The following is a 21443-nucleotide window of genomic DNA, read 5'->3' on the forward strand; positions in this document are numbered from 1 at the left end:
AAATCCTCGTAAATAAATCTGCGGATGTTATAGGCTATCAGCAAATAAAGATTCTATTCTATTCTATGCTAAGCACCATAGACGAAACCGTGGCGTGTACACTATATTCAGACAAAACTTTCGTTGGCATAGCCTTGTAAAAGACGGGTTTAAAGAGATGTAAATTGTCAGTTTAAAGTATGTTATGTTTGTCCAACGGTGATCTTCATTCCTTAACAGAGCACTGTCTTATAACACTAGACATTTTTATTTAATTATCACCTGGGACTTCCAAATGCAAATATTTTTCATACCAATATGCAGTGTTGGATTGAAGTAAGACCACATTTACAAATGCACACTTCCATAATGTACTATGCTAGTAACTAGTGTTTATAAATGGAAAAGTGTATTTGTCTGCTTGTTATGCCTCTTCTTGGAAAACGAAATGTAGTTCTAATATTAAATTTTGAAGCTTAAATTTGAATCTAAAATTTTGTGTAACTAAAAATTTGTTCACTTTGCTCTTGATAAACACCCATAATATTTTTGTACTCTTATCCATCTGTTTTTGAAAATCTTATTAGGTTTCAAAGTCTGTCAAATTCACTTACTTTCTTTCCTGTCACATCATATTTGATTATCATGGAAAGTAATGATAATGTGCTTCCCGTGAATAGAGAAAATAGACTGACGGTAAGGGTCAAAGGTGGACATTGAAAATCGGCATATCTAAATAATTTGATTTGGCTTTCACTTTAATTCAGTTTATCAATAATTCTGTCAATACAAATGACAACATTTAATCAATGTTCATTGCAAATTCAGGTCTTATTGAAAATTAAATCGTTGCGTAAATTGTTAATGCGCCTGCAAAAGTTGTATAATAAACAACTCGTCATCTTACAGATCGATTCCGATTTCTACTGATACTAAGAAATTTTTAAAGATGATTCGTTAAGTTAGCTAAATCCAAAATGAGTTTTTTACGACATCGGACATGATTTTATTTAATTCTTTTTAAACTATGTCCTCCAGATGTCTAAAATTAGTCAAAAATTCGGACATGCTTTTGTCGCATGACTACTTGTCACAGAATTGATGAAAATTCGTAGGTACTAAAGTGAAAAATTGTCTGCATAATAAAAAAAGTCGTTATAAATTTTATCGTACCAAACTGCCCTTCACGTGAGCAAAGAATATGAATAAGCATAATTTGATTCTTGAATTACAAAGTCAAATCGTAAGTGCGACAGTTTGTCCATTGCTCCAAATGCATAGATTATTCGCAATGAACCGACAGTTGAAATGTTTTCTACTAACATTTACTGAACAATTAACATACATTACACTTTCTTAAATTAAAGCCCTGAATTTTCGGTGTTTTACGATAACACAAAATTAAATCTTGTTTTTTGGAAACGTAAACAGTTTTTAATGTTTATCCAAAATAGTAATTTAAATAACGAATATCAGAACTGAAAAGATATCACATTTCCTATTGAAATAATTTAGCAGTATACAACTTTTCAAAATTATAAGCGCAATAATGTATCTTCACGCAAAAATATCACGTTTGCATAATCTAATAAAGCACATTACTTGACCTACTATAAATTCGCACCGATCCTCTGTTTATTGATTGGGTATCTCATGAATTAAGGTGGCGTGATGCGAATTGTATTTCAGAATAGACTGCAGGATGGGTGAACTGAGCACTTCGTGAGTTCGAGACGTTTCCGGGTTCATTCTCTAACCCGTGGGAACACTTTATAGTGATTCAGGTTGATCGACTCTTCAATAATAAGATAGGTTAACTCCCTGTTACGCGGAACTAAGCATAAATTACCCAGTATGTAGCTGGGATGCACAAGAATATGATTTAAATACTGAGCATTGAAGAAAACTCCCAGCTGCATCTTAAACTTCAAGGCTTTGGTAAAAAAACTAAAAGTAAGTCTAGATTGTTATTGATAGCATTTGATTATTCAGCAGCGTCACTGCAAGATTGACGCTTTGTGATGCTTAAACAGGACAAAATGCCTACAAATAATAAACAAATCTGTACAGTATTGGAGAGATAAAGCAATGAAATCGCATTTTGGGAAATATATTGGATCTTCTCATTTAGATATAAATAATCTAAAACGAGAAGAAGAGAAGAGAGTTTACTCTTTTCATTTGTCATTAAGTTGTGTAAGACGTAGGTATACTACTCTGTCAAGAAAGTAGCAGGAAAAGATCAATAATACACAAACTGTTTGTTATTCATCCAAATTTATTTTATCACCTTCAAAATATGCTCCTTTAGAAACGATACACTTACGCCAACGAATAATCCAATCATCAAAACATTTTTTAAACGCTGTTTCCGGAATTGAGGTCAGTTCTCGCCGCGAATTCTCTTTTATGTCTTCTACCGATTGAAAACGGGTGCCACGAAGTGGTAATTTGAGTTTAGGAAAAAGAAAAAAGTCGGCTGGAGCCATATCTGGTGAATATGGTGGTTGCTCGATGGTATTTGTTGAGTGTTTGGTTAAAAATTCGTTCACAATGATGGCCTTGTGCGAAGGTGCATTATCATGGTGCAAAATCCAAGAATTTTCTTTCCACAAATCTGGCCTTTTTCGTCGGATTTGCTCTCTTAAACGCCGCATAACACTCAAATAATATTCCTTATTTACCGTTTGACCTTCCGGCAAGAATTCCGAGTGCACAACACCGCGATAGTCAAAGAAAACAGTCAACATGACTTTGACTTTTGAACGACTTTGGCGTGGTTTTTTCGGTTTCGGTTCAGTTGGAAGGCGCCACTCCGAAGCTTGTTGACTAGTTTGCATGTCAAACTCGTAAACCCACGTCTCGTCACCAGTAATAATGCGTTTCATGAATGTTGGGTCGGAATTGACTCGTTCTAGCATGTCCTCAGCGACTCTCATGCGATTGAGTTTTTGAAAAAAATTCAGGTCTTTTGGGACTAGCCGAGCGGCAACATGTTTCATACCCAAATTATTAGTTAAAATGGTACGGATCGACTCGTGAGATACAGAAAGTTCGGTGGCTATCTCTCTCAAAGTTGAATGAGGATTTTCAGTCACTATTTCCTTCACTTTTGCGATGTTAACTTCAGTTGCAGACGTTGATGGCCTACCAGAGCGAGGCAAATCTTCCATCACATCTCGACCGCTTTTGAACGCTTTGTACCACTCATAAGCACGAGTTTTTGATAAAGTCGATTCACCGTAAGCCTTCTGTAACATTTTCAGTGACTCCGAACACGATATTCCATTGGCAATGCAAAATTTAAGATAAACTCTTTGTTCGATGTTTTTATCCATTATGAAATTAGCAATACACACTAGATATGATATAACTAAAAATAGCACTGTATTTAATGTAAACAACAGATGCAACTCAAACTCCGCGCCAAAATGGAAAACAGTTGTGCCAATCTAACAACAACAAAAAAAAAAAACAAAAATTTGAATTTGGAACCATAAATAAATAATCCATTCCCGATACTTTTCTGACTGAATGTATCTTCTTTCGACATTCACATATCATGTAAATTCCCGATATTAGTGTATTTAATTATATAAGGAAAATCAATTGTCTACACTTTCTACAGTTATCAACATGTTAGTTTCGCTTTCCTACTATTTGTTATGTATTTTTTATTATTGATGATGAAGCATTGTTCGTTGTTATTTTCGTACCTTAATTACATGAAAGACCCATTATACAATTCTATCAATTGCCTACCGTGAGATAACCGTTTTTGATTTATACCATGTCATTGATTCTATCCGATACGATTATTGGCATTCCATTGCCGATATTCGGTTTGAGTGAAACGTTATTGTTATTCTTATATAATTGTTCATGTATATTTTCACTGCCAACTTTCTCATATAACCCTACTAGGAGCAAATTACATCAATTTATTTCGTAAAAATAATAATCTTGTCATTTCATTATTCGACGTTTACGACAATTGTTTTCATCCATGTCTCACAACCACAACTTTAAAAACCTGGATTCAAAAGTGGAAACCATTAGAGCTTCATTACAAGAAAAGCCACGGACCAATTCCCCTATTGCCTCGCCACAAACGTCATTTAGAAGTAAGGAAACCAGTAGCATTCACTGTTCGAGGTGTAAAACGGTATAAACTTTATTGCTCCTCATTCGGTCTCGTATTTTGAACTAGGTAAAGCCAGAACAAGGACGCTACCGTTAATGAAACGTTGCACGATTTTGTACGTAACTGTCTGTTGGTCTGCTGCGGCGGTATTCTCTAAAACGGTAACTTATCTCATTTAGACTCGCGTGTGGCAGTCGCGTGTCAAGTGTAGCGGATAAAATACATTTTACGGCACAAATCGTGATGCCATCATTGATTAGCTCAGACGAATCTTTTATGTCATTCGACGCGAGTTCACGCAACTGCACGAATTCATATGTAACGTAAATTTATTTTCAAAATTATTTCATATTTTCTTGTTAATTTTTAAATCAATAAATTTATCAACATACAATTTCATAAAGTTGATAATGAATGAATTGAATATATCTTCCTTACAATGTTAACGATAACATGTTATAGAAGTGCTGAATGCTAATACCTAGCGGGAACGTCAGGAGCTTGAATGCCATTCCTTAGTTAGATACACAGCCTGTTATCCGATAGATTCACATAAATTTTCAACTTCATTTTCAAAGGTACGCCTAACGTCTACATCCAATTAATAGGGAAGCCTTCATTGGAACATTTGTGGGTGCAAAAGCTGGAAATGTTTATCTTAATCAAGGTGATTCCATCTGACGTCTAATTACCACGCATCCCTTTACTAGTCAAAGATACTAATGTTAGATGGTCGGATGTCTTGTCATACTTAACTGCCATTGGCAGCGGTTCCTTTACTTAGTGATCATTAAAATGATTGAAAATAGTAATGAAATTTGAGTTATATTAGTTTTAGGGACTAAGGGTATAATAGAAAGACGTTATACTGATTGAAGGCGCCGCTGGTGGTAATCGTCGTATTAAAGGACGGCACATCAAATCAGATTATTGTCAATTGACCTAACAATGTTTCCCATATATGTAATCAAAAAACTGTTAGATTTCAAGTGCCAATTTAAAATGCCGAGCATTAAAGCAGAACTTAATAAATTAAGTGTTTAAAATGTTAGTGACAGTAAATACGGAAGCATTAACAAAAGTGTGGCCAGGAAAACAAGAGTAACGTCGTGTATCGGGACCGTTTGAGAACAAAATCTGGAGATTTTATAACGTGCATCAAACATGAAACTTTTATGCAATAACAGGTGGCCTTGAACGACTGAAGTCAATGTGGGTCGTCGCATGCCACTGCGGGTTACGACAAGAGAAACCAGTATTTTTCTACGACTGTTGACTCATTATTAAATCATAGTTGTGTTCATTAATACATCCGAATTCATTAGTTCAGTTTTAACTTATACGCGTTTTTCTCACTTCCGATAAATGTACGAGCATAGGTACATTTGCCGCTGGCCGGCCATGTTTTAAATTTTCATTAGATTTTTAAATGAAATCAATAAAGGTCTGCAGAAGAAAATTCTTGTTACGATGAAAAGTCACATTAAGAGCCACTTTTAATAGATATAATTGTTAGTGAGTATATTGTTTTTATCATATTTAACGTTATCTACGAAAATAATCAAAATTAATTACTTTAAATTTTTGCGCTTATGACAGTTTAACGTTTGTTTTACCGTTTATATTGCACCTTTCACCGAAGCAGTTGACATTGGGCTCTAACCATCCTCGGAAGGAATAAATAGCTCGTGACTGGATGTTTTTTCTCATGCATGCATTTATCAATTGCTTTGTAGCTTCCCGTTATAACTGTAGAGTTGAAAGGAATGCTCCTCGGTACTGCCTTAATTGGAATAAACCCTTATTGCATTTTGATTTTAAAACCTTTGTGCATTTTTATTTTAGAAATTATGTTAAATATTTTATGCCTTAGTTGATTAATTTGGATGAGGAAATAATTTATATCAACTTAATTCTATTGAACATAGATATCTATTGCAGATTTTAAAATTTTGTTAAATTGGGTGTTTTTGTGGTGCATGTACCTATTACTTTGTTGTTACTATCACGTTCGTTGTGAAAACGGATGTGCCCATGCTAGTGTTTAATTCCTGTAAAGGCATATTATGGAATACCTTATACGGCATATAGTAGCAATATGAAGCCTATTGAAAGTTACACATAAAACGTTAGAACACTTGCAATGTTAATCATAGTCATGCACTAACGACATACATACATACATAAAATCACGCCTCTTTCTCGGAGGGGTAGGCAAAGACTACCTCTTTCCACTTGCCACGATCACTGCATACTTCCTTCGCTTCATCCACATTCATAACTCTCTTCATACAAGCTCGGCGGTTTTGGGTACTTTTGACCTGACCCTTTACCAGGACGTCCTTAATTTGATCAAGATACGTTCGTCTAGGTCTTCCTACTCCGACCTTTCCCTCCACACTCACCTTGTATATCTGCTTAGTCAACCTGCTTTCATCCATCCTTTCCACATGACCGAACGACTAACACTAACGACATCCTTAGCATAAATTTCAATTAACCCTAAAATATATTTTTTTTTTGTTTTGGTTAGAATGTTTGCATATTGTTTTTCATTATTTCTTTAGATAAAAAATTTTGTACATACATAAAATCATGTCTTGGGTATGCAGGGACTGAAAGGACACGTTCTATGGCGATGTATGGCTTTATAATGGTATTGAAATTCAAACATAGACGGGTTTTTAGTCTATTGCTTACAAGAAAAGTCCCAAGTTTACTAGCCATTCCCTTAATTCACTTTTACGACAAATTAAAATGTAAATTTAAGTACAAAATTTCTTTTTTATATATATTTTTAATACACAAATGCTTGATATTAAGGTACTACAATTTTGACAAATATCACAGTAGATAATCACAATCAATTCACCTCTTTTAAAACACTTGCTAAAATTCTCATGGTAATGACTGACTCGGTAGGAAAAGTAACAGCTAATTCTCACAAACGAAAGTAGTCTAAATACCTTGTAAGTATCGCGCTAATGTCATACACTTAACAGTTAGCTCGTGATTATTAGAATACGTGATCTGGGATTAAAATACATCTAGTTTGTAATGTCTTCGCTTTTAGTATAGTAGGCGCCGATTACAATAAGGTTAGGCTATCTTTCATTTTAAAAATTATTGTTTATATTAAAATGTATGCCTGTAAAATTTATTTTATTCACTTTTCCAAATTTGAAAACTGTGTTGGCCTGTTCGGCTGTTTTAGGATGATATCCTGAAATCTTTAAAGTAAAGGTTAACTTGTACATATTATTTTTTTTTTGTAAAGTTTGATTCCAAATTTTTATTATTAGAAACAGCCGTTATACTAACAAAAATTTTGCAACAAACTTTTGTTAGTATGACGGCTTTTTCTTCTAGTTTATCTGTAATGATCGTTCTTAAAGCTATAAATCTGTTATCTTTGACTTTTCATTTATTTAGATATTACATATAACATTTTTTACAAGAACACTTCGACGATGAATGAAGATGATATCACACAATTTACAAACTTAAAGTTTTTCCTTCGTATAAAATAAATATCTATAATTTCCACAAACTATGCAAATTTTTTTTTCATATTGCGTTACGCAATGAGCACATTGAAACGTTAACACAAATAAAGAACACAAATGAAAGTGTAATGCACGCTTTTGTAATAATCGATTATGTATGAAATATCTTAAAAAATGTTACCTAACAAAAAATGTAGAAAAGATTCATAATTGTACAATTGAACCGTTTGCTTTATAATAATAAAGTTCGCTGCAAAATTTGTGTCAAACACATTTCTTTTGCAATGCTGAATTTTAAAGTGTAATATTTACTTTAATGCTATTTAGTTAAAATTGTTCATGCATCTCTTTTTTCTATCCCGACAATGTACGGGCCTACACTCTTCCTGTGTTTACTAATCTTTACATATGCTTACAAATTACTTTAAAGTACCTACGTAACACTTATTACCGATACTTGCATTATCAACTTTATTTACGACTGTAAGTAACTGACTGTCTTTTTCCATTATCTTAGCTACAATACTGATGCACTTTCGTCCAATGCAATTTCTGTTTACAGCCGCTCAAACCCACTTCTGTCCTGCTCTACCATGCCCCTTTCTCTTCTCGCCATCAATAGATCGGCTATCGACTTTCTACCAGTAATGCGTACTGATTAATTAGCCACGATTAGCATCGAACTCTGAAATATTTACCTTGCGAAAGTAACACTTATTTTGTTACGATTTGATTTAAATTGCAATCTACTACATTTGCTATTAATTCATGCTATCTATCTATTTCTGATTCGGTAACAGATACCTTTTGTTGCAACTGTAATCTTAAATTCGATTTACTTTTGAATTGTTTGCTATCCGGCTGCACGATGTGTTTTATTTTTATTTTGAACTTTTCAATGCATTTGAATTTGGATAACAGTTCGAACGGCTTTAGTTCGAAGTGCTATGAAAATGTACGTTTAAATTTGTATTTTTGTTTGATAAAATGCAATCACGAGGTCAAAACTTGGAAGATCACCAGTTCCAAACTCATTTTTATTGCTAATGTACTAGTAGAAGTGCAAATGATTTAACAAACTCAAGAAAGGATGATAGTGTTAGGATATATGCAGTTATTTTAATTAACTTTTGCCATTACCTTATTATTATACGAGTAGCTAACATTTTCATATTTACTTCATTAAATTTAACCACATTATTCAGTCTCTTAATATTTTTTTTTATCATATACAATTTTTAGTCAGTACAGCTTTGGCAGGCGAGCCCAATACATTGCTTTTCATTATAAGTTGTAGTATCTGCTGATATCAGGAAATTTATTGTGATTGTAAAAATAATCTCTACTGTTTCTTGTTCTTTCACACGAAATCGGTTAAACAATAAGACATTAGCAATTAACGGTAACAATCCCAAATGTTTCTTTGTAGATTGCGAATTACACACATAAATCGTGTTTTTATCGCAAAATTTGTAACAATGTAGTAGTATATAGAAATATTTTTTACTAATTAAAATTTATTGTTTTTTTTTTTGACAAACAACAAAAATTACTTCATTGTTGAAATTGAACTATTGTACTTGTTCGTCAATTATAAAAAAAAATCACGTCTGAACTGATGAGAACTTTTTGTCAAATCTGGTTTGAAAATTTATGTCCAATCATTTCTTCTTGAACGTAAATTTTGCTGCACATTAAATTAATTTTATCTGAAACGTCTAATAATCCTGATACCGCAACTTAACATGAGAGGAATCTTTACATCTATTTATGGAGTCTATAAAGACAAGTCCGTTATTTCACCTTGTGGCGCCTATCCCCAAGCTAATTTATACGATAGAGAATACCAATATTCATAATATGAAAGATATCCCTTTAAACTCAAATAATTTATTCGAATAGCTCTTGCATATTATTTACTTCAAATAAAACTAGTAAGATTTTATTCCCGGCAAGGTAACAATTACCATCACCACCTAATTTGAGAATAAAAACATTCTTCAATCGCATCCCCATAATGTCAAGACGATTATTAAAATTTCTATAATCAGTTCCTTTCTCATGAAAACTCAACACATAATTGACGAAAAACTTATTTTACTATTTCTTTAAACATTGAATTCCAAATTCACACCTGACGCTTTAAAACTCTACAATTCTAAAAAGTATGATCATCATCAATGCTGATGATGGCGGAATTCAGCACCTCAGCTCAAATTTTCTACAAAAGATATACTAATATGGATAATAATAATGCTTGTATGGAATTTGAAAAGTAGACTTAAAACTAATTAGTGACAAAGTTAATACCTCCAACAAAAGAATGTCCGACTTAGAAAATGCTCGTTCATTCATCACGTATGATAGATTGACTGTATAAGAGTGAAAGTTCATCTTCTGAATAGATTTTACTCTTAACCAAGGTAAATTTGTTTCTGTCCGAAAATTTTGCGGACTTCCGTCAATGTGACATTGTTGTTAATATAGAAGTTTAGATTTTTGTGTGGTTTAAGATCGTTTTCTTTTATGCATTTAAGTACATATGCTTTCTAAAGTGTTTAAACAAAGGTTTAGACTTTAGAATGCTGGTAGTTCTAAACCTATTTCCAGCTTTAGAGCATCGTTGTAATAACACAGCTTGATGTGGAAGCTTTGCGCATTTTCTCATGATTAACTAATTATATTGTGGTGTGGCAAAGGAGCAATTGCTTTAGTGAATACACTAATGTGAATCTGAGAATTGTCTACGCCTTATGTTGTGGCTATTGTCACACTTAGATGTAACTTCTATAAGGTTCTCTGCATATATTAATGAGTCCTGTAAATGTTCTATGTAAAAGCCAGATTTTATCGAAAAAAAGAAGAATTATTGCTGATTCCCAAAGTATAAATAGAGAACTGTGTTAAAATATGTCTCACCCATTAATTTGAGTTTAATAAACTGCTTTTTATTTGTGATTAATTAAACGCAAATAATTAATTTTTCATTTTTTATTGATTAAAATAATTAGGTATGTCTTTTACTATATAATGTTTGTTTACGTCGAGAGCTGTAATTTATCTTAAGCTCATGAGATTCATTCTTGTCATCACCGGTTTTACTCCGTTGTGGCATGGTTTAGTGGTAAATTACTTTTTGTTAGAATATTGCATTTTATTAATTTGTTTTTTTTAAATAAGCGTCTTGATATATGTACAATTTTAAAGTTAAACTGCTATCAAATTGAAAGTATATTAAATTTTTCATACTTTATAACACTTTCCGGTATTCATACTTAAGATCAACAGTTAAGTATACATAACGAACAAAATTCATACTAATACATAATACCGTTCCTGATTTTTTAAATAATGCTTCTTTTATTTACTGATGAATTAATTATGAATTAATTGGCACCTATTGAAAGGAAGCGCTTGTTTATTGATTAGTAACAATTAGGGCTCTACCATAGAACAGCTTATAATGAGCCGTAACAGGTTGCCTTTTTATCGAATGCATCATTTTTGCAGCCTGTTTAATCGAGTGGCTCTATAAATAATTCATACCGATCTAAATGTGGGAAAAGCCTTTGGCGAATAAATGCACGGTAACCTTTCTAACGTCTCATTAAAAGAAATTACGCGCGGCGCTCACATTGGTAGGTCAAGTATCGTAAGCTCCGAACTGACACATATTGCCATTCAATGCACATATTTATGTGAAAACGACGTTTATTCAAAGTAAAGAAATTTACGTCCACACCGAGAAAATACGGTAATAGAAGACAGGAAAGTTGTAGCTATTAGACTGTAACCGATTTAGAAAAACAACGCTTAAGATAGTATTAAATCACTGACCTCTTTCTTCGTTTGCTCGTTGATTTTAACGTGCGTCTGCTGCGGTTTATCCCTCAAGGGTAGATATCCTTCCCGGCTGTCGGCTGGTTCAGCGGTGCTGTCCGTCGGGGTCGTAGATTCCATGGTTGACGTGCTGGCTGTCGCTGTAAGGGCGTCTGTAGATTTTGTTTCATCCGCGGTGCTTGACGTTGACACTGTTTCTTTAGGATCCACCACGGTGGTTCCCGATGTATCAAAATCGGAAACTGTCTCGGTGCTGTCACTCGTGGTATCCGTGTCCTGAACGGTCGGCGTCTCAGTCGTCCTCACCACCGGCCTGATCGTGTAATGTTTCGTAGGACGATAAGTCGAAGGTACGGTCGTGACTTTAACGGTCGGCGCCGGAGTCTGAATTTTAGTGGTTTGCGTCGTTTTTGTTTCCAAAGTCGTGTCGACCGTGGTAGGTTTGCGTGTAACCTTTTTCGTTTTTGGCGGAATTGTCGCGGTCGCGGGAACGGTAGATTTCGTTTTGGTGGAAACTTTTCTCGCGAGTGTCGTAGGTCGTTCCTCGGTAAATGTGGTCGGGGCGGGGGTGTTATCTAGGGTGGTTTGGGTGACAGTGGTCTGAGGGGGTGTGCGATCGGCCGGTGGCTCTAGACTAGATTGCTTAGGAGTTCGGGACGGCGGGAAGAAGTAATCCATGATTGACGGGGATCGGTTCCGGTTGGTGGGTAGCCATGCGAAAGGGTTGAAGTCAATGAGGCGAGGCCGAGGCGGGTCGGCGGCGGCGAGGTGTAGGGCGGCGAGCGCGAGGAATACTATCACTGGACGAATCATGGCGCGGCTTGCGCGTGCTGCCGCGGCGACGTAACGAGCGAGACTGCGCGAGCGCAGAGCGCATCCCGCCACCGTTCACCTACTTCAATCCGCCCTACGGAACGCGATGCAGATGCTGCCGCCGTAACTGCAGCTATTATCCACCGGTAAGGGAATAAAAATTGCAAGAAATCGAGGTGCCACTCCTGTATATGCAAGAGCAATTTGTCTACGCTGTTTAATCAGCCCAGCATCCCAACTATTTAAATCATTACACGTTGAATCGCTTCGCTTTGTAAACGATGTATAAAACCGAGGATATATCTTATGATTTTAATGTAATACCTTTCTAGGATCATTTCCGTTTAAATTGTTAACACAACGACTTGTAAATAGCATGGAGTCAATTGCTTGTTAATCATATTCCCGTTGCAGCACGCATCGCGTCGGATTGTAGTAACTAAGTGCGTTTATATAAATTTCCATGCAATTTTTCCATTTCATATTTTCCCTGTGGTTGTGGAGTTACCGCTATTCAATCAGTTGCGTCGGTAATCGCTTCGTGTCTTCGGATGCACGTCTGTCGCCTGAAATTCGTAGAGAATCGGAATGACCGCAAACAAAACCGTGTTAATTCTCGATACAGTATGGCACGCCCCAATTACATTACCATTCGTGTCGCAACACACGAGTCTGGCTGAGCTGTGGTGAACTCACTCTCCCAATATTGAAATTGGGCAAACGACAATTTGAGAAACAATGAAAACAGCACAATGCTTTAGACATTTTTAGCTGCGAAAGTATAAATACAAATTTAGGTATGAAGTTTGAGATTTGAGTTACTAGTCTATATATACCGGTATCCAACACCAATTAAAAAAGTTCATAGTTAACACAACATTAGGAACAGAACTTAAGACCTTGTAAGTAGTTCGAGGCTAATAGCTATAAAACTAATAACTATGGTAATGAAATCCCACGTTACACTCCAGGTTACGCACTCCATGGGAACACGGTAAGGAATGGACAATCATTGCTACATTTTTTACAGCATTTACACATCGATTCCGCGTCTTTCCTTGTATAGTGACCATTGGCCCTTTTCCAGACTTGTTTGCTGTTAGAGGTTATAGATAAATTTATTAAATTCTCAGTAGTGATTGTTGAGTATTCATTTCAATGAGGTAGGTGTTTTTTATAGGGAGAATGACACAGATTTATGACCGCACGAATCCGAATCAACAATATTCTAAGTTCAGTTTTTGCTCTCCTATGAACAGTCCAATAATTATGTACATTAGGTATTACGAGTATACTAGTCATAAATACTCGTACCAATATGATTAGTATTAAGTATGGAAAGCAAAGGTTCTGATTTATATAAGGTTTTTAGACGGCAAAACGAAATTTGATAAAACTTCACACAAGGTTACTAATCCCATGCTCTCAACCGATTTGTACGATCTGCTTTAAATTTTGAATGTGTGAGGATCTATCAATATAATTTTTAAGATAACATGGTAACAAAATCAATAAGAAGAAGTACTTTTTGAGAAATTCACAATTTTGTCTAAAATAAAAGGCTCGCGAGGACTAAGTTCGCGGCGAACTACTAGTGCAGAAAACTCATAGGTATGCGATTTGCGTACTATACCTTCGACTGAACAGCGGCTTAGGTTAAGGCTAAAGGCCAAGCCAGCTAGTATTATTATGAGCTCATAAAATATGCAAGACGCTAGGTAGATAGAGATATAAGCTTATATTTGTAGCCTCGATTCCTGTAGATATTCCTTCTATTTCAGCGTCTAACTGTACAGCTGAGTCACAAGAATTTATTTGCACAAATTCTATTATAGATTATGTAAGTTTAGTTTTTGAGAGAAAGACTTTCTTCTATTATTTTAAATTACGCTGTTTGTTCTTGGCATTTTAGAATAGAACTCGTATATATTTTACCTTTTTTTATTTATATCGGCAAAATTGTTGATGTGAAATGTTAGATTTTAGATGTAAAAAAGCTAGTGTAAAAAAGGTATTTTTTTCCTTATCATTTAGTTAGGGAATGCATTTTGTATTGCACACATTGCGTTATCAAAAAGACAGTGAAAAGGTACCAAGATATGGAAGCGAAAGCAGACGTTTAAAACTAGTCTATGAAAAATACCAGTTTCAAGTCGTTGTCCTCTTACATAATGGGATACACTCCCCTAAGCTAAATCGATTAATATTAAGGGCTATACATACAAGTACAACTATCACTTAAGATTTTCAGTGTAGTTCCCCGCATTTCGGAATAGGACCACTCCATCGCTCTCCATTGAATGTCGTAAAAGACGATTAAGGGAATAGTTACATTGCTTGTGTAAAAACCTGACTTACCCAATTACCCGGGCTCGGGCCGGGAGAGGTGAAAACGTAACTGTGTCAAATGATGTGATGTTATGATGTAAAAACATAAAGTTGAAACAGGTATTAATTGAACACTAAATACGAGTAATAAATTGCAAGGATCAAGATCATACAGCACGCAACTTGTTACGACTTTTGTTTTAATCGCTTCTAATATATAGTATGGGTATATGATAAATTTTGCTTTATGTCTCATGGTCCCACCCATTTTGCCCACTTAACCATCGTCTGCCCTAGCCTTAATACTAGTTTGTAAGATGGAGTCAAGTTAAGCCGGTAACTTACTACGGTACGAGTTCCATCTCTATTAATACTTGCCATTATGAAACCGCGAACAGTTCTAATTAATTTTATTATTTATCACTAGCTGTAACCCGCGACTTTTCAACGACGCAAGAATTCTTTGTGTTTGTTTGTTTGTTGAAGAAGTGTTTGTTGTCAGTTTTTTAGTTGGACCAAGCCAAACACATTTTAGAAAAACGCTCTTAAATCAGAGCAATAGATTTCGTGTGATACGAGTACAAACAAACAGAAATTCTAATCTCCAAATCATCACTCACATTCCCTGTCCCTGGTCTATTTTAATATATGTGTGAATATAAATTCGTTTATTTCTGCGTCGGTGTATCCAACCGTATAATGAGAACAACTCGTTCATTGCTAATTATAAATTTAGTACGAATAAACATTATTAATTTTCCAAAAAATAATTTGTACTCGTCGTTATCTAGAATTTTACACATTCCACTTATAAATGTTTTGAACTGTGTAACACTATATTCATTCACGTTTAATAACCCTACTTTATAAAGATTACATATTACTAATAACATCATTATTAAAATAGTGAAAAACGATAGCTAAATCCTTAGAAAATGCACCTGGCAGATTGCTTCGAAGAGACACAAAACAATGTGGGTTCAAAGACAAAGCTCGCGTATCATCGAAAAGACGAGCACAAAAATCTACTGGAGTATTGCAATAATCCAATTATATATATACCTGTATGTCAGTTGTAAATATAGGAGAAATCGGTATAATATGTGACTAAGAACTTCATTCAGGCGATGGGCTAGCAACCTGTCACTATTTGAATCTCAATTCTATCATGAGCCAAACAGCTGAACGTGAACTTTCAGTTTTTCAAGACTTTTGGCTCTTTCTACCCCGCAAGAGATATAGACGTGATGTACGACGTGACGTATGTATGTAACTATGTATTTGGAAGTCTGAGAATTAAGTGGTTGTTCCGCAATATACTAGATTTTCTGACACTAAATCTGTCAATAACATTACCTATTCCGATTTCTATGGATATACCTGACCGCTCGGTAAAATGTTTAAAATAAAATTTACACTTACCTACACGCCTTACACCTGCTAAATATTTAATTACCTTTTTGTTCTTGGTGTACTAGTTTAAGTATTTGATTTTATAACCAAGCTTTACTTCTACATTTTTCTGCTTGCGTCGGCTTGAATGCGTGGGAACATTGTTCTAATCGTATTTATGGCTATGTCTTGTGTAGGAGCGAGTAACGTGCAATTTTATTACAAAGTTACACATTACGATATTACGTAGAAAAGTCATAAAATTGAATAGTATTACGGCAGTATGAAGTTGTCCCACTCTGAGCTGTATGTCACTGTAATAGTCCCTAATTTTCTTTAATTTCCTTCAGATTCATATGGTGGTAATATGTACATAATAATAAGCTTAAATGATATATTTAGTAATATTTAGTATTTAACGAACGATACTTGATGTTCAGACCAATACAGACCACTAAAAACAAATACTTATCCCTACATTTCCGAAATCATAAATACCTACTACTACTACCCTCAGTTCATAAACTAAGTGTTGGCAATGTCTATTTTTAGATATACATATATTTATATAATCACATCTTCATCTCTTACAGGGCAGGCAAAATCACAAATCTTTGAAACACTAAAAGCTATAAGTACTTACCTACGGTAAACTTATTCTTTCTGAACTGAATGTCTGATTAATTAATTGCTACTAACTATGTAACGTTAGTTTTTATGACGGTGAACACTATCTTTATGGCTCAATGGGATGTATCGTATTTTTATCGCATCTATTTACAACTAACGTAAGGGTTTTCAATCTATCCGACCCGACAGTTTCGTTTTACATGAGAATGTGACAATTTCTTTCTATAGAACGAACAGATTTTCTGACTTAACCCATTGAGGATCATAGTCGAAGACGCACCCCAGGTCCCTCTCAAAAAAAACTGAGGATATGACCTAAGGAGGAAGAGGATTATTTAATAAGTTAACAACTTTTGCTATGAGCATGTTTTAATATTACGTCCAAATTATTTAACGAGCGAGCTTCGCTGGTCAAACCGTTAAAGTGTCTGAGTAAAATTGTAATTTGGTGGTTTAAATCTTATCTTGGCTATTTAAACTCCTCTTCTCGGACACTCTAAATCCGGCTTATATTTTGTCTAGTTTTCTCCATCAACTTTGAAATAATCATCATTAAAATAACGATAATACCAAGTCGGACGGTGTAAAACGTCCTTGTTCAATATCAAACGGTTCAACTCGTAAACAAGCAGATTGAATGCAATTAGACAAATCTTAGCTATATAGCACTTTGTCCGACTTTAGTTGACTTTATAGCGAAGTCTAAAGATAAATAGCGTCTGTGGAGGCTGTGACTTATTTGATTAGACTCTGGTTCTCTTGCAAATAGAGGTTTAGCTGAATGGAAATTTGCATGTTTTTTGTCCAATCTATTTACATTTTATAGTAGCTCTAGATTTTTTTGGCAAATTTTCTGTATTTTATATTTTATCTTATGCTGGCATGTTATTATGAAAAAGTTTCATTCATAATCGTATTTTCGTGTTCCGTATGCCATTATGCTTCGCGCTTCGGAATTTGCTCTTTTTTTTTCATTCTCATTCGGAAATAATTATGTATGAAACTACATTATTTAACTATTCCGGTAACGTTTCTTAGAATCCTCGTATGGAAACGGAACAACTAAAACTTTACGAAATAAATAATTTTACAATAACTGAATTTTCTTTAGATGAAAAAGCAGTTTATTATAAGTTAATTAACCTCTTGAAGCGGAAAGCAACCTTAATAAGTAAAATTACAAACAAAAATAACAAGGTTAGGTCTGTTAGTACTATTAATTTGCACTTTTAAATGAAATTGTTCCTCTTCAATGTGTTTAGAAATTCATCTGCATAGAAAATTAAATAAAACATTAACTTCCGCCAATATTATATGCACAAATCCTTATATAACTAGAATCGATGTGATAATGGTAATAAATGTATCCTATATTAAAGCTGTACTTGTAGCAAAAATACTCTGCGCTACCAATTAGTAAGACTTTTTTAGAGTTTATCGCACGGTCCACCGATAAATTTACAGCTGCCACCGCCTATTTATAAAATGGACAACACAAGTTTTCCTAAAAAATTACTGTTATTATTAATAATTTAGCACTTTATAGCCGTTCGTTATTGCTCTTATTTAAAAGCCATACGGCTTTACTGTCTCTTGTCACCATGGTTTTTTACATCTAATATGTCTTTTTTTCGTAAACTGGGGTTTCTCCTTTTAGAGCAACATCCATCCAGCTAATCTTTCGAGCACATTGACATAATTTTGCAGCACCCTAAGTCCGGAGCTTAGCGCCTAGCGCCCATTTTCAGTAATCTGGCGCTTTTTAAATCAAAGACTTCAGGCAACTGCCTTTTACGTTTTTTTGAAATGGAATGGACACTAAAATCATTGATGAAGAAGGTTTTACGTGAATAACCATTAATCGTGTGCGAAACTTTCTACATACATACATACATAAAATCACGCCTCTTTCCCGGAGGGGTAGGCAGAGACTACCTCTTTCCACTTGCCACGATCTCTGCATACTTCTTTCGCTTCGTCCACATTCATAACTCTCTTCATACAAGCTCGGCGGTTTCGGGTACTTTTGACCTGACCCTTTACCAGGACGTCCTTAATTTGATCAAGATACGTTCGTCTAGGTCTTCCCACTCCGACCTTTCCCTCCACACTCTCCTTGTATATCTGCTTAGTCAACCTGCTTTCATTCATCCTCTCCACATGACCGAACCATCTTAACATACCCTTTTCTATTCCTGTAACTACATCTTCTTTCACATCACAACATTCCCTTATCACGCTGTTCCTTATCCTGTCACTCAATTTCACACCCATCATACTCCTTAACGCTCTCATTTCCACTGCATTTATTCTGCTTTCATGCTTCTTTTGCCATACCCAACTTTCACTCCCATACATTAATGTCGGGACCAACACGCCCCTGTGCACAGCCAGTCGAGCCTTTTTGGATAGTTTCTGACTGCTCATAAAGGCATGCAAAGCTCCATTCACCATGTTCCCCGCGTTCACTCTCCTTTCAATATCACTATCATACTTGCCATCTGATGTAAACTTTGATCCTAGATATACAAACTCTTTCACTTGCTCCACTTTTTCTCCTCCAATCAAAATATTACATGCTGTCATTTCTTTCCCCATTTCAAAAACCAGTGTTTTAGTTTTACTTACGTTCACTTTCATTCCTTTCTCTTTTAAAGCTTCATGCATACAGTTTACCATCTCCTGTAACTCCTCCGCTGATGACGCCAGTATAACCTGATCGTCGGCATAGAGCAGACATTTGACGAGTAACTCATTCATCCTTAATCCACTTTTAGACTCTTTCAAATCTGTCAAACAGCTATCCATAAATAGGTTGAACAGCCACGGTGACGCAACACATCCTTGCCTAACGCCTTTCTCCATCTTAAACCACTCAGTGTGCGCTCCGTTTATCCTGACACAAGCACTCGAATCCTCATATAAGGATTTCAGTGCTCGTATTAAGAGACTGCTCACCCCATGCATAGAAAGTGCTGACCACAATTCATTCCTCTCAACTCTGTCATAGGCCTTTTCCAGATCTACGAATGTGCAATAGACTTTTTGACTCTTGGCCAAAAACTTTTCGGCTATGCACCGCAAGGAAAAGACCTGATCAGTACATCCCATTCCCTTTCGAAAAGCATCCCATATTTCCCCGCTTGAGCATCCCATATTTTGTCATCAGTTTCATTCCTGACTCTATTAATCAATACCTTAGCATACAATTTGCCGACGACGCTAAGCAGGCTTATACCACGATAATTTTTGCAGTCCAGCTGTGACCCTTTTCCTTTGTAAAGTGGCACGATAACAGCCTTACACCAATCTTTTGGTACTCGGCCGCTTCTCCAACACAAATTGAAAAGGCAGTACAACTGACTAGCTACTACGCCTTTTCCTGCTTTAAGCATCTCGACCGACACTCTATCACACCCAGCAGCCTTTCCCGCTTTCATACTCTTAAGTGCTTCCACAATTTCGAACATTTCAATTTCGCCTTCCATCTCATTCTCTTTTTCTTCGCTATAGCAGAAATCTTTCTTATTTCCTTCCTTTTTTTCAAATAAACTTTCAAAATAGTCCTTCCATATCTTTAGTACACATTCTTCTCCTTTCACAACGCTACCATCCTGGCATCTGATCCTAGTCAGCTCTCTGGTTATAGTATTTCCTCGGGCTGACCTTACGGATTTCCAGAATACTTTCAGATTTGACTGAAAGTCTTCTGATAGCCTTTTCTCAAAATCCTCTTTATACTCTTCTTTCTTTCTAATCACAGCTTTCTTAACCAAATCTTTCATTTTCTTATATTCCTTACGTGCACATTTTCATCTATAACCATTCATTCACATCTTCATCTATAACCTCTTGCATTCTTAAGTTAGCTTTTGCTGCTAACAAATCCAGCCATGCTTTCTTCTTTAATCGCACAAGTTCTTGCGCGATTAAAGAAGAAAGCGAAACTTTCTAGATTATTAAAATTGTCTTAGAGAACATTTACTTGTTTTTAGCAATATGGTGACTAATTTAGCGCCTTCTGGTTGTTGTGGAAATAGTTGGCAACAGTGGTCTTGTGGCTCTAAAGAGGCGATGTAATGCATGTCTATTTGTTTGTAAGTCTATGGCAGCTCCCTTGTCGCCGGACGTTGCAACTGCCACTTGCAGCGCTAACGGAATCCGTTTTCACCGGTCCAGCCGTCGCGTTGTGCCATACAGGGCTGTCAACATGAGAAACCATAATACACAGTAACACTCTCAGTGATCTAGTCTGAGAAAGTAGTTTATAATTACAACTACATTCCATATGATGATAGTTGTTATCTGGATTGCGAAATATGCCTACTATTGAAACAAAATATGTTGTGTACGAATGTGATGATAAAAGTGGTTGTTTATTCATAACCATACTAATGCGAAAGTGAGTGTCTTTGTTTATTAGGTAACCTTTTCACAATTGGACCACTGAACCGTGCTGCGCAAAATTTTGCATACATATAATGTAGCGTATGGAGGAGTACTTAGAATACTTCTTATCCCGGTAAACACTGTAGTGTTATTCGGATTGGCGAAACTCCTTTATTCCTTGTTTGGAGGCGCTAATTCGCGCGGGCGAAGCTGCGTGTAAAAGCTAGTTAAAACAAAAAGGTCTGTAAAGATATTGGTTTCACTGTATATTTATTATTTTAGTAAGTCTTAAGTTTCGTCAACCCTAATGTGGTAAGTAATTACGAGTATCACACGCACCACAACGTTAAATCGCTTTGAATTTGGAATACGAAAGATTCGTTCCGAAACTAAAAGTGCGTAAAAACTTTGTGTTAACAATT

The 21443-nt window shown here is 35.4% G+C and overlaps 2 protein-coding genes across 2 annotated transcripts in view; one reads left to right on the forward strand and one right to left on the reverse strand.

Moving 5' to 3' along the window:
* The window catches only part of LOC106129672 (proteoglycan 4), a 56596-nt gene extending 44314 nt beyond the window's left edge, over positions 1-12282 (reverse strand). Inside the window, exon 1 of the mRNA XM_013328287.2 lies at positions 11467-12282. Within this exon, the coding sequence (XP_013183741.1) occupies positions 11467-12282 (816 nt within the window). The remainder of the gene's footprint in view (positions 1-11466) is intronic.
* LOC106129579 (elongation factor-like GTPase 1) overlaps positions 1-21443 on the forward strand; it is a 121364-nt gene that overhangs the window by 51375 nt on the left and 48546 nt on the right. The window lies entirely within an intron of this gene.

The sequence above is a fragment of the Amyelois transitella genome, chromosome 16, assembly GCF_032362555.1.
Source record: "Amyelois transitella isolate CPQ chromosome 16, ilAmyTran1.1, whole genome shotgun sequence".
NCBI lineage: Eukaryota > Metazoa > Arthropoda > Insecta > Lepidoptera > Pyralidae > Amyelois > Amyelois transitella.